The following is a 15,980-nucleotide window of genomic DNA, read 5'->3' as shown; positions in this document are numbered from 1 at the left end:
TTATGAAAAGTGCCAGTTATAGAGCTTGAGTAACAGTGTCACTCAATAAAAGGTAATTATTAAGTACACAAGGTAGAATTATGATCCAACCTATTGTTGATTTTCTTCTTGAAAGGACTAAAGATGAGAGTGGACTATAAACTTATGTGGCAAGTTGAATGGAACCAAAGTTGGTTGGGGGCTGTCTCTGGGGTAGAGGACCTTACTGAATTTAGCTTCCCAGATCTACCTGTCCTATCCCTGCTGTTGCCAGAAAGTCTTTGACAGAAGTCTGCCAGCTCCCCAGCCCAACCCATCTGAGACAAGAGATTTGAGGGTGGTGATGGTGGTGTGCTAATGATCTTTTCTTAAATGGTTCTTTCCCAGTTTTAATAAGCATCAGAGATCAGATTTTGTAGGGCTAGATTTTAAGCCTGAAATCTGCATTTTTGATTAGCAACTTCCTCCCCTTCTAGATAATTGATGACCATACCATAGTTTGCATACCTAGTTTCCATAGGCTCTACCGCCATATCCAGATCTTTATCTAGAGTTGGTAGAAACATGGAACATAGAACATCCCCAGATCATTTATTTAACCATGATACTTCATTTCATAGTCTCATGTCCCTTGTATGAGGAGCCACACCAAACCTTTGAAAACTCAGAAAAGGGGTGAACTACAATCCAGGGGCCAAGTCCAGCCCACAGCCTGTTTTGCAGAGTTTTACTGGGACATAGTCACCTCCTTTCATTTAAATATTGTTCTGGCTGCTTTAGCACTGCAGTAGACAGATGAGTAGCCAGGACAGAGATGATATGGCTACTAAAGCCTAAAATAGTGACTGACTAGTTCCTGACAGGAAGTTTGCCTTTGCCAGGCTCAGCGAGGTACACCTGTAATCCTAGCAACTCAGAGGCTGAGGCAGGAGGATTGCAAGTTCACTGCCAGCCTGGGCAACTTGGTGAGACCCTGTCTCAAAATCAAAAACAAAAAGGGCCAAGCATGCTGCTCCCTGGTAGAGCACCCCTGGGTTCAATCCCTAGTACTGCCAAAGAAAGAAAAAAAAAAGAAAAGGTTTGCCTGTCCTGGACTAGCACACAGAGAACACCTCCCATGATGCAGAGTCCTTCCTCACTGGAGTTTCATTGCCATTTTTGTCTAGGCTGCCAGATTCGTTAAGGGCAAGAGACCTTACTGTAGCTTCTGTTTTCCTTCAAGAAATGGTCTTGTACTCACCCGTCAGAAAGAGAGTCCTAGAGAAGCCCACGGCGCTCAGGCAGGTTTTCTGAGGGGGAGGTCTTGCCATGCCCGCAGAACTCAGCTCCCAGAGGGGGCCAGCCACCCAGAGTGCAGTCGTCCGTCTGTATTTAGGGAGCGTTCCTTCCTCAGGAAGAGATGTATGCGTGGTGCCCAGGGAACCTGCTTCCCTCCTATTTGCAATACATGGGAAGCCAGAATGATCATCAGAAACTGCCAGCAGACTAGAGAATCCAAACAAAGGGGAAGTCAGGGGCTCCCAGGGGCCAAGCCACCCCAAGGCCTGAGAAGCCCTCCCCCTCTTAAAAAGGCCCCCTCCCACCTGATCATGCTCATACCAGGCCCCAGCCCTCCTTTTGTCCCGGTCCTCTTTTGCCCCCATTTGATCTTCAGATGTTACCACTCTTCGTTAGTTTCTACATTTACTTTCATCCAGGCCTTGATTAGATGTCCCGGTTCTGCTTGTCCCGTTTTTGTCCTGGGAAGAATGAGTCCTAAGTTCTGGGGAGCAGCCTCACTTCATCCCATGTGTTGATCACATCTATCAATTGTCCTAACTTGACCCAGTCACCAAAGAGTTGGCTTTTCTTGGCATAACTTTCATTGCTACATATAATGAATTTGAAACTGACACTTGGATATACTTGACAATGTTTCCCTGTCCGCTCCTCTAACCTCTGCAGTGATCAGAATCATCCAGACAATCAACAGCTGAAGGATGAAGAAGAAGAAATTATCAAAGAAAGACTTGCTAAAGTATGATTTATGTTACACAATAGTATCTTTTCCTCTGAGGAATGTTTTCATAATTATGCTTTGGAAACTGTTTTGCTACTGAGATTCCTGTCTCTTCTGCATTCCCACTGTGTGGCATGACGTTTACCATCAGCACTTAGACAGCTGAGAAGTAGAGTGGAGTTGTCTTTGTGCCTGGGTGGGAAGCCGCCGGCTGGGCATACCCCGTGCAGCCCTTCATTTAGAAGCCCGTGTGGAGGCCCTGGAAGGCACTCTGCATGAAGTCTTGTGAATGTGTACCCCCCCCATGCAGTGCGGCTGGGATTGCGGAGGAGGACGTTGGTTTGATTTTATTAGGGATGGATTGCTTCCTTTCAGTCTTTTCTTTTTAATGTTATTAACATTTTTAATATGATGTTATTAAGGAACCTAAGTCATCTTTTTTATGTCTTATAGAGTAAAATAGTCGAAGAAATGATGCAAATGAAGACAGAGTAAGTAGACTATTTTGTAGTTCAAAATCTTGATCATCTTTTCTTTATTCTCCTCTAAAGAGAAATTTTAGAAAATGAGCACATGGAAAAGCCTAACTTCCCCTGAAGAATTGAATTTTCTCCTCATTGGCATGAGAACAGTATAACTGACCAGGTTTCCCTTTTTATGTCTGCTCTGCTTCCCTTGAGGGCCTCTGAGACCCGTAGATCAGTGCTCTGATTCCTTCGTGTCTTGACCCTGGTTCTTTTTGTATTTTTTCTGAAGCTGTGATTTTAATTTATTTATGTAGTTTCCATATTTATTTCTTATAAATTGCCTCATCCTTTGATGAACAAGACATACTGTATTCTCTGTCAAGTTCAAACTAAGTAACCAATAAAATGATAAAATACCATTCAAAAGATATTGGAGTAATTACCAATCCAGAGTCCTCAAATATTTTTACTTGTTATACCTCCTAAGAGAATTTTGAAATACCATATACCCTCTTACATATTTTTAAGTTGGCCTTATGTCTAAAACTTCTCATTAGAAGTTTAAACTATTGCAAAGGATGGATGGTCCAGCCTGTTGAAAATGATGACATTTGAAATTAAAGCTCTTGTCATTCTTTTAAAGGTTTCCAACCAATTTGCTACGTTCTATTCATTTAAAAATACATGAACAGGGGTTGGGGATTTAGCTTAGCGGCAGAGTGCTTGCCTAGCACACTCAAGGCCCTGAGTTTGGTCCTCAACCCTGAAAAAAAAAAAAAAACTAAATAAAAATACATGAAGAGCTAGGCATGGTGGCATACACCTATAGTCCCAGCAACTTGGGAGATTGAGACAGGAAGTTCTCAAATTTGAGGCCAGCTTGGGCATTTTAGTAAGATTCTCTCTCAAAATAAAATAAAAAATAAAAAAGGGCTAGCGATGTAACTCAGTGGTGTAGCACCGTTGAGTCTAATCCCCAGTACCACAAAAAGGGAAAGGGGAAAAAAGGCAAGGTATGAGGGCTGGGGTGGAGCTCAGGGGTAGAGTGCTTGCCTAGCATGAATGAGGCCCTGGGTTTGATTCCTCAGCACTGAAAAAAAAAAAAAAAAAAAAAAAAAATATATATATATATATATATATATATATATATATATATATATAGACACACACATACATGAGCAAGCTGGGTGTGATGGTACACACCTGTAATCCCAGGGACTTGGGAGGCTGAGGGAGGAAGATCCCAAGTCCAATCCCAAGTTCCTAGCCTCAGCAATTTAGTGAGGCTCTAAGCAACTTAGCAAGACCCTGTCTCAAAATGTGGGAGATATAGCTCAGTGAATAAGCAACTCTGGGTTCAATCCCAATACAAAAAAAAAAAAAAGCAAATTTCAAAGTCTAAAATTATACATTATTCCCTTTTCAATTGAGTTTCCATTCTATATACTCTGCAGAATTTTATCCTAATTAATTACATTTTGGGTAATATTTTATTGATTAATCATACTACCACACACAAACTGAAAGTAATCTATTACCCTTTTTTGGATTTTTTGTTTGTTTGTTTTTGTTTTTGTGGTGCTGGGGATTGAACCCAGGGCCTTGTGCTTGACAGGCAAGCACTCTACCAACTGAGCTACATCATCATCCCCTTTTTTTGGATTTTTGTTTCTTTTTCTTGTGCTGGGAATCAAACTGGCAGCCTGTGCAGACTGGAGGCATTGTGTGTGCAGGGCTGAGCATGTCCTCTACCACTGAGCCACATTCCCAGCCTCAAAAATGTATTTTAATCTTATGGTTACAAGTGTTATATTTCTTCCCAGTTGGGTTCTTATTGTAATTGTCAAAGTGTCCTAAATTTACTATAAATTTTTTAAAAATTACTAAGTAAAAAAAAAAAAAAAAAAGTTTTTTCTTTAGTGCTGGGGATTGAACCCTGGGACTCACACATACTGAATAAGAGCTCTATCACTGAGCAGTATCTCCAGCCACCCCACCTTTTATTTTTTTAGCCAGAGTCTAAGCTGCCCAGGCTGGCCTCAAAGTTGTGATCCTTTTACCTCAGCCTCTTGAGCAGCTGGAATTCCAGGCATGCACCACCATATCCTGGCTATACTTAGTAAGATTTTAGTGAAAATGCATCTCTTAATGCATTTTATTCTAATGCTCTTTGTCTTCGGATGACTCACTGTTGTTACACTTAATTCTAAAATGAGACAGGAATTCATTATCATTTCTATTCATGTTTTCATAGATATAAATGTTGAGAAATCTTTTTTCACATACTAGTAAATAGCAGTGGAAGAAGTTAGAGAGTACTGTCATCCAGTTATCTGAATTCTTTCCAAGTTAATATGCCAAAACTTAACATGGTGGGCAAGGAATCTAGCTCATAGGCAGAGTACTTGCCCGGCATGTGTGCAGCCTTGAGGTCTAACCCAGCACTACCCCCACCACCAAAAAAATTATGGTGCTCTCTCATCAAAAATGCTGTTTTAATGATCTTTGATCAGTGGTCAAAGACCACCCAAACTGAAAGATTCATTACTTGATCATTGAATCATTTGCATTCATAGACTCAAAGTGTATACACATGCTGCCATGTGTAAACAACCTTTTCATTTGCATATGGGTAGTTCAGAGACTGGCTTCCAATCAGTTAGTGATACAACTAAGCCAGAAACCCAGATCTTTTACAGAATCTTTGAGAATCCAGATATGTGGTTTGTAGAATCGCAGCCATTTTAGAAATAATATATTCTCATTTGAGACCTTTTAGCAAAAGATTAAAGCTATCCATCTTGACCTATAACTTATTGCATAGTCTAATGATAAGGAGTCCTTGAATGTATAGGAGCCTACACTTCACTGGGCATGGGAATTGTACCCCAGCAAGTGGTAGACATTGTCTTATCAGTTCCAACCCACAGAAAACTGACCTATAGCAGTATAGTACATTCTGCATACTGCATCATTTCAGTAATCGAGATTACATTTCATCTGCACTGTATAATAAAAAGCATTGGTTCCTTTTGGGAAAGTGTATTCAAACAATTTTATTTAAAACAATATTGTTTAAGAAACAATACTAACCTTACTTCTTATGTTTCTTTTCAGTTGGTAGTTATATAAAATATATAAATTCTAAATTGCACATCCTTGAAGAAATGACTGGTGTCCCACTGCGGACCAGTTTTCAAAATTAGAAGTGATTACTGAGAAGGGGGACAATGAATTAACCATGCAGACTGTGATGATACCTAGATTATTTCTGCTCCCAGTGGGCTGAATAATTTCATCGTAAATCTTTATTTAAAAAAAAAAAAGTGTTTTGAAGTTTTCCAAAATAAAAGAGAAGATGAAGGTCTTGGGTAACTGAACTAAAAAAAGCATATCTGCTCTGCATCCCTGGCTTTCTTCTCTGTGCGGGCCAGGAAAGCACTTGCCCCAGAGCCATGCCCCAAGCCTGGCTTTCTTCTTTTACTGACTGAAGAGGAGAGCTCAAGATCAGGGATACTTCCACATTATAATTTGGGACTTAGAGGGGAAGTATCTAACTTGAGTGCTGTTTTTCAAATACATTCTTTTGGAATATCATGAAATACTTATTCTTACAGTCTAGAAGAAGTCCAGGGTGCTCTTCACATCAAGGAGATGGACTGCCTCAGGATGACTGAGGAAATTGTTCGAACCAGAGCATTAGAGTCTAAAGCCTTCCAGGAAAAAGAGCAACTGAGATCAAAACTGGAAGAGATGTATGAAGAGAGAGAGAGAAGGTCCCAGGTGTGTTAGTGTGGGGGACTTTTCACGGTTCTTAGAACACTTAAATAAATACAACTAATCCATGCAAGCCCATTTCTGTGATTGCATGTCCTGGCTTCCACGTTTCTCTAGTATTCACAGAGGTATGTGGCCACAGAAACTGGGGTTCTGGTCTCTTGCTTCCTGTGCTCTTGGAGGGCAAGAAATAATGTAATTTTGAAAGAGTAAGTCTTGCTTCTCATTTACCCTCCTTGGGATGATTTGCCTGCAGGAGATGATGATGCTAAGGAAGCAGGTGGAGTTTCTCACCGAGGAGAATGGGAAACTGGTGGGCCACCAAAACCTGCATCAGAAGATTCAATACGTAGTACGACTGAAGAAGGAAAATGTCCGGCTTCTTGAGGTACACTCTGAAAAGCATTCTGAATAAACTCACTCTGATCTCAAAGTGATTCTCTTAGTAAAATAAATTAAAATTTAATGACTGAGTCAATTAACAGCTTCAGGGAACTTCCTAAATCCAAAACAATTCTGTTCATTACAAATCTGACATAATCTAATCAGTTAAAATTCCCATAGATGCCAATTTTTGTTTGTTAGGTAACAAATCAGACATTCTAATCTTCATTTGAAATAAATACTTAATGAATGGCAAGTACTCCTCCTGTACTCCTGAAAGAATTAGGGCTTTAATTTTTTTTTCCTTTTTTCTTTTTTAAAATAACTTATAGGAGTCAGAAAAGTTGCGTGCCGAAAATATATTTTTAAAGGAAAAGAAAAAGAGTGAATCATAAGGACCCTGGTCAACTCCCAAAGCATCATCTTGTTTGGAGATTTTTTTCTTTTTTTTTTTTTTTTCTCAAAAGTAAGACCTACTCTTGCAGAGCTGAATTTAAGGATCTTACTTATGAGATGTGTATGTGGTGGTGGTAAATGACCCTCGAGTTTTCTAATGAACATTCTGCATCCATGTACACCTGTGACGGTCAGCAGCATGCTATTGAGGGACTACCCTCCATTTCCAGACTTGAAATCAGTTGTAAATATTGGAAACCCTTTTGCCTTTTTAAAATAAAAGCCTGTATCTAAGATCCACAGTGGATATTAGATTGTTTTCTTCCTAGATAATCTCCCTTGATTCTTGTGGCAGCTCTAACAATATATGGTGGTTCCATAACTTACAGTGAGTTTGATGACTGAAACTAGTGAACTTGTTAATATAGATCATTTTTGTATTCTTTATTCTCATGAGCATTTTCTATGGTTGTAAATATTGACTGTTTTTCAAATAAAGTCTTCAAAAAATAATACAGTGACTCTCATTGTTCATTCCCTGTTTATCAGTGTATACTTAGTGGGGTGCCTACTGGATGGCACTTTCTGCTCATCAGTGAACAAAGCAAATGCAGACTCCTGCTTTTAAGGAGCTTCTGTGTATTGGAATTTCATTCTTTTTAATTGAGAATAATACTTCGTATATGGATTTGTCACATTTTATTTATCTCTTCATCAGGTGGTGGACATTTGACCTGTTTCCAACTTGGAAATAATATCACTATAAACATACATGTGTAAATCTTGGTGTGGACAGAGGGTTCCTATCTAGGAATGGGGTCACTAGGTCATCTGTGAAGGAAGTATCTAACTTTCTAAGACATTGCTTTCCTTTTCCAAACGGACTCTTTGGCTATACCATTTTGCAGTCCACAGCTGTTTGTTCCAGTTTCTCCACGTCTTCAATACTCACTATTGTCAGGTTTTCTTACTGCAGCTGTCCTTGTGGGTCTGTACTGGTATATCACTTGAATTTCCCTGGTGTCTAAGACTGTTAAACATTTTTTCATACTATGGAATACTATTGCTGAAAATTGATACATGCTATGACGTGGACGAACCTCAAAAAACATGCCAAGTGAGATGCCAGACCCAAAGGACTACATGAATAATATCACATGCTTTCATTTATGTGAAATGTTCAAAAAATGCAAAACGATAGGAAGCAGACCATTGGTTGCTTGGTTTGGAGTATAAAGACTGTATAGCACGAGGGAACTTTTTCAAGTGGCAGAAATGTAGTTTGTGGACATGGCTACACAACTCTAAATTTACTAAAAATTGAGTTGTACACTCCAGTGAATTTTGCCAGGCATGGTGGCCTACACCTATAATGCCAGCTACTTGAGAAGCTGAGGCACGAGGATTGTGAATTCATAGCCAGCCTGGACAACTTATGAAGACCCTGTCTCTAAATAAAAAATGGGCTGAAGAACCCCTAGGTTCATCCAAAGTACCAACAAACAAATATATACACATATAAAAACTCTTTACAGAACTGGGGATAAAGCTCAAAGAACACTTGCCTAGCATGCAGGAGGCCCTGGGTTCAATCACCAGTATTGAAAAAAAAAAAAATCAGTGAATTTTACGGTTTTTAAGTTCTCTTAATAAAGCTGTAGAAAGAAGTTTAAATTTTGAACTCTCAAGGAATAGTAGTAAGTCCCTAAGGGCCGGGAATGTAAAAGGAACATAAAAGGCAGCAAACAGACACTTGTCACTGCCTTGGAGGTAGAAGGTAGAGTAAAACTGGTAAAGAACCAGCTTGGGTCGTATCACCTGTATTAGCCTCAGGCTGCCATAACATATGACACAGACTGGGTGACTTAAAACAACAACTCAGTTCTGGGGCCAGAAGTACAAAATCAAGGTGTGTTAGCAGCCATACTCAGGGCCCAGGGGAGCATATGTTCCATGCCCGACTCGCAGCTCCTGGTGTTGCCAACGATCCTTAGTGTTCCTTCACTTGTAGATGTGACACTGAAGTCACTGACTCCAGTCACAGCGTCACATACATCATATGATGTTCTCCCTACTGCTCCCCCCACCCTTTTATCAGTGCTGAGGATCAAACCCAAGGCCTTATGCGTACTAGATGATCACCCTTTCACCGAGCTGCACAGGCCCCTGAACTGCTTTTCTTACGAGGACCCAATCATGTTGGATTAGGTCACACCCTAATTACCTAATCTTAATTTGGTCACATCTGCAATTTCCAAATAAAGTCAGATTTACAAGTACCAGCAGTTAAGACCTCAAGCTATCATTTTAGAGGACACAATTTAACTTGTAACATCACTCACAGCAGGGAAAGACGACAAGGTCGTCCTCAGGACATGAGAGTTAGAACTGAGATTTCTGCAAAAAGCCAGAACCCAAGGAGTTCAGGGGTCTTAAGCATCCAGGTTACTATGCCACTTGGAACAGGTAAGGCCCGGTTGTCCAGATTATGTGCTCATTTGGACTGAACAGAACAAAAGAGAGGCACTCAGGCAAGGGTGGAGGAAAAAGGGTAACAGAAGGTACTCATTGCTTAGGTCACCAGAGCCCGCACTGTCTCACACCAAGGGCTTCCCACTTTAAAATTCCCTCTTTGCCCCTTTTAGATTGTCTGACTCTTCTAGGTGAGGAGGAGTTTAGGGTTTCCTAGTATTCAGTGGGTCATTTTTTGTTCATAAGCCAACTTTGAGGTTTGTTTAATAGATTTTTTTAAATTAAATGTGGAGTGTGATGTTCCCCTCCACATTGTTGAGGCAGTTCTGGTTTGCATTGTTAGTAAGTTTCTCCACAGTGTATTCAAACATCTGCAGAAAGGACATGAGCTGGTCACACTATCTGGCACTGTGGCAGGAACAAAATGGCAATATGGCTCTGCTCTGACAGAGGACACGTATGCTGCAGGACACCCAACTGCACTCAGGGCAACCGTCACTTAAAGCTTTGCTACTCAGTGTGGTCCTTTACCCTGTAGCATTGGCACTGGCTGCAGGAGCTTGTTACAGCCTCAGTCCAGCTCCAGACCTCATCTGAGCCTTCATTTTAACAAGACCCCTAGATGATTTGTGTGCCCAGGGGAGCTGCGAGGAGCAGAAACCACTTCCCAGTAGGTTGACTGAGGATGGCTTCAATGCAACTATCATCCAAGCACAAGGCCCCGCACTAGGCAAAGGGCACCTGAAGACAAATGAATATGTAGTTATCTGCCCTCAAGGAGCTGGCAGGCTAGTACAGAGTCAGACAACCAGAGGATTCACCACAAGACTGGTGAGTAGGTAAAAGAGTATGGGAATTTTCAGAGCAGGTGACTTGAAGATGCTCAACTGCTGGTGCTAGAAAAGCCATTGCTTGTTCCAAGAGAACCCCTTGCACATTATGCGGTCTTGATCAGGGAGACACCACTTGCTTTCCTGAAGATTCAAAGGAAGGTAAGAGTTTTGAGGAGACCATTTTTGAGCTGGGGTTTATTTTATGGAATGGTGGAGGACTCTCTGAGCCTCAATTTTCTCATCTGCAAAATGGGACAGTCTGTACCACATAGGAGTTGTGGGGGTCAGCCATGCTTTTATCTGAGCCACAAACCACCCTATAATCAAAGCAAGGTGGCGTACAAAGACGTCCACGAACACTTCCTTAACAGGGAATAGAGTGCTGCTGAATATTTTGTGTGCTGTGAAATCATTTGTGTTTTAGAAAAGCCCAGGCTGGGGATGTAGCTCAGCCGTAGAGTGCCTGCTGAGCATGCGCGGAGGCTCGGGATTCAATTCCCAGCACGGAAGCGGGCGGGGGGAATCCTATATATAAAATACTTTAGCATTTGTACTCTATATAACTAAATACGCATAAAGAAAAGGTGTTAACTAATTTTTCTGGAGAGTGGAACTATACATTTAAACAGCTCTATGATTTCAAGGAAATGCAATTTTTAAATGACATTATAAATACACATAAGTGCCTAGGAGATCAGTGGTGCTGTCAACCATCTGAGCCGAGTGACCACGGACGACTTCTCACCGCCTACCACATGTTAATTTCCCAAACAGCGCGTACCATCCTCTCCCTCCCAGCCTCCTTTCTGAGTCTGGAGGTGTCCAGCGCCCTTCACTGCACGCGTCAGGAACTGGAAAGAACAGGTGAGTGGGCTGGGAAGGCGTAAGCGACCGCGGTCTGGGCGGGTCGGGACTGGGCATTAGCTCGCTACTGGGGTCGGTGCTGGGTGGCGTCGTGCGGCCGGGGTGGTGGTCGCCGGGCTGCAAGTGGCTGACGTTCCGCACCCACAGCCGCCGCGCGGGCCCGGAACTGGGAGTCCCCACGGCAGGCAGCCGCGCCCTCCGCCTGGCACCACCCTACGTAACCAGGGAGCCGCGCAGGCCCGGCTCCCGTCGGCCCGTCACGTGGCCGCCTCCGTCGCGCGGGCCGTCACGTGGGCACGTCCCCTGCGCTCCGGCTCCGGCGGGCGCGCGGCGGACCGCGGGCGGCGGGCGGCGGGCCGCGGGTGGCGGGCGCAATGGCTGCGCGGTTGCAGCCGCAGCCCCCGGGAGGCGCCGTGTCGGCCGCCGCCTACCCCGACACGCCCGCCGAGCTGCCCCCGCACCTGCAGGCCGGCGCGATGCGGCGCCGCTTCTGGGGCGCGTTCAACTGCCTGTGCGCCGGCGCGTTCGGGGCCCTGGCCGCCGCCGCCGCCAAGCTGGCCTTCGGCAGCGAGGTGCAGCCCGGGGCGGGCGGCGAGGGGCGGCGGGCGGGCGCCGCGGGCTCCGGGGCGGGCGGGGGCCGTGCAGCCGGCGCCGCAGTGAGCCGGGCGGGCGGGAGCGGCCTCCTCCCGCATCGCGCCGGCCCGGCTCCTGCGCGGGCGGTGAGAGACGGCGGACGAGGCCTCCTCCCGACAGGTCTAAAACCTTCCCTGCGGTTGGGCTAGTTCGCTCTCGGGAGACCGCCACCCCCCACCTCTCATTTTAAGTCCCCTGTGCCTCAGCCTTTCTCTGCACGCGATTCCAAGGTGAGAAACCTGCTGCCCATCGCTCTTCTGTCATTATGGGTGGTCTGACCGGTCTACTCTATTGCCAGGAAAATTGGGCGTGTGGGGTACCCTAGGCATAAGGGGATACTGGAAAGAACCGTCTGGAAGTTCCCCTGAGCTGAGGACCCGAGCAGCCCCCCACCAGGGCTCAGGTGCACCCCTTCGCCTCCCATCCCCAGTCGCTGTTTGATAGAGGAGTTTCATTGCATCTGCGACCCAGAACTGGTCTCTGACCTGGACCGTCTATTTAGGGCTAAATCAGTGGGAGCTGCCACATAAGAAATTACTGTACTGTTGGGTGTGATTCTTGGGGTAAGTGGTCCAAAGTTAAACAAGTACCTCTCTGGGCTGTGAAGTTTTGTAGTCTTTATCAGTTGCCACCCAGCCGCCATATCAGCAGGCTGCCACTGGTCCATAAGATGCCTTGTGTAAATGACAAAGAAGCACCCTCTTGTCAAGACACTAGATATTTAGCTTTTGGTAAATATGAGAAATATGTATGCTGTCTGGATGGGCCCAACCCTAGGAAGAAGCATCCATGTCTACAGGCAGGTTCCTTGTTCTCAACCAAACAAGAAGGTCTACATAGGTCTTGTGTAGGAGATTTCTAAAGTTCCTTTTTTCTCTCAAGGTTTTCTTTTTTTACAAAAGGAAAGAAGAAGAAAAAAAACAAAACAAAAAAAACTCTTCAGGTTCTTGAAGTGATGCCTGGCATGACTCAGATCACTTCAGATGTCCCCAGTAGGGCTCTGTCCTGGTTAAGAGCATGGAGCCAGAGTGTCTAGGGGTGAATCCTCTTGGCTCTCATCACTGTGGTACTTGAGGCCAGTTATGCAATGCCCCTGGTTCTTTATCTGTAACATGAAGTTAAGGAATAAGTAAGAATGCACTGAAAACACTTGCACAGGTGAAGTCCTAGCAGAGAAGAGGCTCAGGAATGCCCTAAGGAGCTGGCGTGAGTGACCTGTAACTCACAGGGATTGGGGTACTAGGTGGAGGGAGATGTGGCTAGTTTGTGCCTTACCTGATCCTGGGAAATAAGGACTCTGCCCCAACCTACTCCTAGTACATCCCAAGTAATAACTCCCAGGCCCTGTGGGCCGCAAGCACTGGTCCCTGTCGGGCCAGTAAGAGATCTGTGTTCACTGGAAAATACTGGTTCCGGATTAGTGGTTTACTTCTGCTCCCAGTTGCAGTCAGTGAGGGTCTTCTCTGACTGTTTCATCTGTAAAATGGGTCTGCTGCCCACTGGGAGTTAAGTCAAATCCTGCTCTGGAAAGTTTTGAGTCCCTCTGGGCTGTGGTGCCAGTCCCTCTGGGTCTGGCTGCTGCAGTGAACGTCCCTGCATGAGCCAAAAGGGGGGCTGCAGGTGGCACTGCCTTGGTGGGCATGGCGGCAGCAACACCTTCTCCCACAGGTGAGCATGGTCTTCTGCGTCTTGGGCATTATTGTGATGGCAAGCACCAATTCCCTGATGTGGACCTTCTTCAGTCGGGGCCTCAGTTTCTCCATGTCTTCGGCCATTGCATCGGTCACAGTGACTTTTTCGAATATTCTCAGTTCGGTGAGTATCCTGAGGGTCTGGTGCCCTGTCCTAAACTTGGGTTCCCGGTGAGTTGTCCATGAAGGACCCCTGCTTTCCCAGGGGAAAGGACAGGAAGTGAAGCAGAGGTTGGGCTCTGGCTTGACCCCCCACTTTGCTCTCCCTCTCGTCATGGAGCCATTAAATACGGTGGACTTCTCAAGTTAGACAAGAAGGAAGCCTGCTTAAAAGGCCTACCTGCTTAATGCCCCTGCAGGCTGGGGCCTTCTTTCTGAAGTTCCTCTGTAGCCTCGCTGTCTCCGAGGGGTCTGTGAATTTGAGCCCAAGCCATGGAGGGTCCAGGCTCCAGGCTCCTTCTAAGGCAGAGCTGAGCCCAGTCATTCCTAAAGTGCAGGGAGGAAGACTGGGGTGGCTTAGCCTGGGTCAGTGATGCAGGAACCATCCATATGCTGGGCCCACCTGCCAGCCTGAGCTGGGTGTTTCTCTTGTTCCCTGCTAGGGCCTAATGCAGTGAGCGAGGTCACAGCCCACTTCTGTTGGTGGCCCAGTGAAGGTGATGGCTGTGTGTGCCGCCCCAGGCTGCTGGCTCCAGACCTTTGCCTCTGGCCCCTCAGGGAGGAGGTCAGCCACAGGAGAGTGTATTGTGCCCACCCCCGGAGGCCGGGTCCCTGACGGCTGTCTCTTCCGCGCAGGCCTTCCTGGGCTACGTGCTGTACGGAGAGTGCCAGGAGGTCCTGTGGTGGGGAGGAGTGTTCCTCATCCTCTGTGGGCTCACCCTCATCCACAGGAAGCTCCCGCCCACCTGGAAAGCCCCACCACACAAGCAGCAGTGACACCAACTGGCTGGACGCACTGGACACACGGCTGATAAGGCCACCATGGTGCCCAGCCTTGGGCTGGTGTGCAGGATTGCTTCCAGAGTGACCTGGGTAGGGCCACAGGGAGATGCCAGGACCAGGCAGGCCTTCGGGCCAGCCTTGCTCCCAAGGGAACAAGCCTCGGATCTCCAGGCCCTGCGGGCAGAAGCTCTGGCTTCTGTGAGGGGAGGTGGTGTGGCAGTACTGTGCCCGAGGTGTCCTCGGTCATCTGCGTAAAGCTTTGATTCTCACATCAGAGCCCGGGCCGATGCTGTGACTCTGGGTTGCTCAGCTCCATGTAGGTGCCTGAGACCACACTGTAACTGTAGTCCTACGTCTGTCCAAGGCCATCGCAAACCTCTAGTGTCGGTGACTGATGGGGCTTTCTGATGACCCCATGCTGACTTATAGGCCATCTACGTCACGCTTGTGTATTATGGCAAGAAAAAGGAAACCTGAGTTAATAAATAACTTTTTTGTAAGTTAAAACTACCAGGTATGGAGTCTAAATTCTTTCCTTCTGGAGTTGGAGGGAGCAGCCAGGGTGAGCTGAACTTCCAGCGTGGGGCAGGTGGAGAGGGGCAAGCATGGAGGTTCTGCCCGATGGTGCCCGGCTGCTCCGCTGGAGTCACCCAGGCCAGGGCTCTGCACGTGGGGCACATCTGGCCATCCTCTCAAGGAGGCAGGCTGGCTCTCACTTTGGAGCCGTCATTTATTCTCCTTATCAGGAAAGGAACCTGGGCCAGAGCTCGCCCCCACCCTTCGGTCTCCTCTGTTCTTTTTGCTAACTTGAACCTCGGGACATAATTCCCGCTCAGAATGGTCTGGTCCTGCCCTTTTTCTCCCAGTGCACAGCGTTAACCTGCTCTCACCTGCTTCGGCTCTTTGCTGGGGCACCTCCTGGCCCCTCGCCCCCCTGAGCTGCTCCTGGCAGATGAGAAGGCCCTGCTGTCTGTCCAGGACAGAGGAGGCCGGTCGCGGCTCCTCCTCTGGCTCAGTACCTCCGCGGCTCTCCTCTCCTTCCCAGTCTCGTGGCTCTGGCTAACTGGGGTCTGGCCCTCTCCTGCCGCTCCGACAAGGTTCCCTCTGTTGACAGCTCCTCAGTCCTCGCTGCCCCGCCTGCCCCCCACGTGCCGGAGTCACCCTCAACATCTGGTCGCAGACCTGACAAATTTCAGTTCCCTCTCATGATAAAAACTGTAGCTAGAGATAGAAGGAAAGAGTCTGTTGGGCACTATGGACAGTCGTGATGATCACACAGCCTCGCGAAGGTACTTGATGTCACTGAACTGCACACTCAGACGTGGTTAAAATGGGCACTTTTATGTACATTAACTGTGGTTTGGATGTGGCTTGTCCCTCAAAGGTGCATGTGTTGGGAACTTGGTCCCCAGCGTAGCAGTTTTGAGGAGCAGTGGAACCTTTAAGCAGTGGGCCCCAGGGGACGGTAGGTCTTGGCAGCACACCCCACCCTGGGGATGAGTGGCCGTCCGTGGGAGTGGCTTAGTCCTGTGGGACTGGAGTA

The 15,980-nt window shown here is 46.3% G+C and overlaps 2 protein-coding genes and 1 non-coding gene across 4 annotated transcripts in view; 2 read left to right on the top strand and 1 right to left on the bottom strand.

Annotated features, from left to right (window-relative positions):
- Positions 1-7,503, top strand: part of Kif15 (kinesin family member 15) — a 58,026-nt gene extending 50,523 nt beyond the window's left edge. Inside the window, exons 31-35 of the mRNA XM_047531493.1 lie at positions 1,924-1,996; positions 2,432-2,469; positions 6,063-6,228; positions 6,479-6,610; positions 6,939-7,503. Of these exons, the coding sequence (XP_047387449.1) occupies positions 1,924-1,996; positions 2,432-2,469; positions 6,063-6,228; positions 6,479-6,610; positions 6,939-7,001 (472 nt within the window). The 3' untranslated portion in view covers positions 7,002-7,503. The remainder of the gene's footprint in view (positions 1-1,923; positions 1,997-2,431; positions 2,470-6,062; positions 6,229-6,478; positions 6,611-6,938) is intronic.
- On the bottom strand, positions 4,019-4,092 carry Trnad-guc (transfer RNA aspartic acid (anticodon GUC)). Its single transcript has one exon. It is a non-coding gene; the product is annotated as a tRNA-Asp (tRNA).
- Positions 7,504-11,454: 3,951 nt separating the features above from the next.
- Positions 11,455-14,947, top strand: Tmem42 (transmembrane protein 42). 2 transcript variants are annotated; one of them, XM_047532257.1, is made up of 4 exons: positions 11,455-11,743; positions 12,011-12,034; positions 13,473-13,619; positions 14,291-14,947. In XM_047532257.1, the coding sequence occupies exons 1-4, from the start codon at positions 11,546-11,548 to the stop codon at positions 14,429-14,431; spliced, it is 510 nt and encodes a 169-aa protein (XP_047388213.1). In that variant the 5' UTR covers positions 11,455-11,545; the 3' UTR covers positions 14,432-14,947. The 2 variants fall into 2 exon arrangements, with proteins under 2 accessions (XP_047388213.1, XP_047388214.1); XM_047532258.1 differs by lacking the exon at positions 12,011-12,034.
- Positions 14,948-15,980: the final 1,033 nt, after the last annotated feature.

Source organism: Sciurus carolinensis, chromosome 17 (genome assembly GCF_902686445.1).
Source record: "Sciurus carolinensis chromosome 17, mSciCar1.2, whole genome shotgun sequence".
Classification (NCBI taxonomy): Eukaryota; Metazoa; Chordata; class Mammalia; order Rodentia; family Sciuridae; genus Sciurus; species Sciurus carolinensis.
This window is presented reverse-complemented; position numbering and strand designations above follow the sequence as displayed.

Excerpts from the sequence above, each read along its gene's own strand:
- Tmem42 (XM_047532257.1), top strand. The coding sequence starts at position 11,546 with ATGGCTGCGCGGTTGCAGCCGCAGCCCCCGGGAGGCGCCGTGTCGGCC. Across the intron at positions 12,035-13,472 it reads TCTCTGCACGCGATTCCAAG|GTGAGCATGGTCTTCTGCGT; the intron begins GTGAGAAACCTG and ends CTTCTCCCACAG. Across the intron at positions 13,620-14,290 it reads TTTCGAATATTCTCAGTTCG|GCCTTCCTGGGCTACGTGCT; the intron begins GTGAGTATCCTG and ends TCTTCCGCGCAG.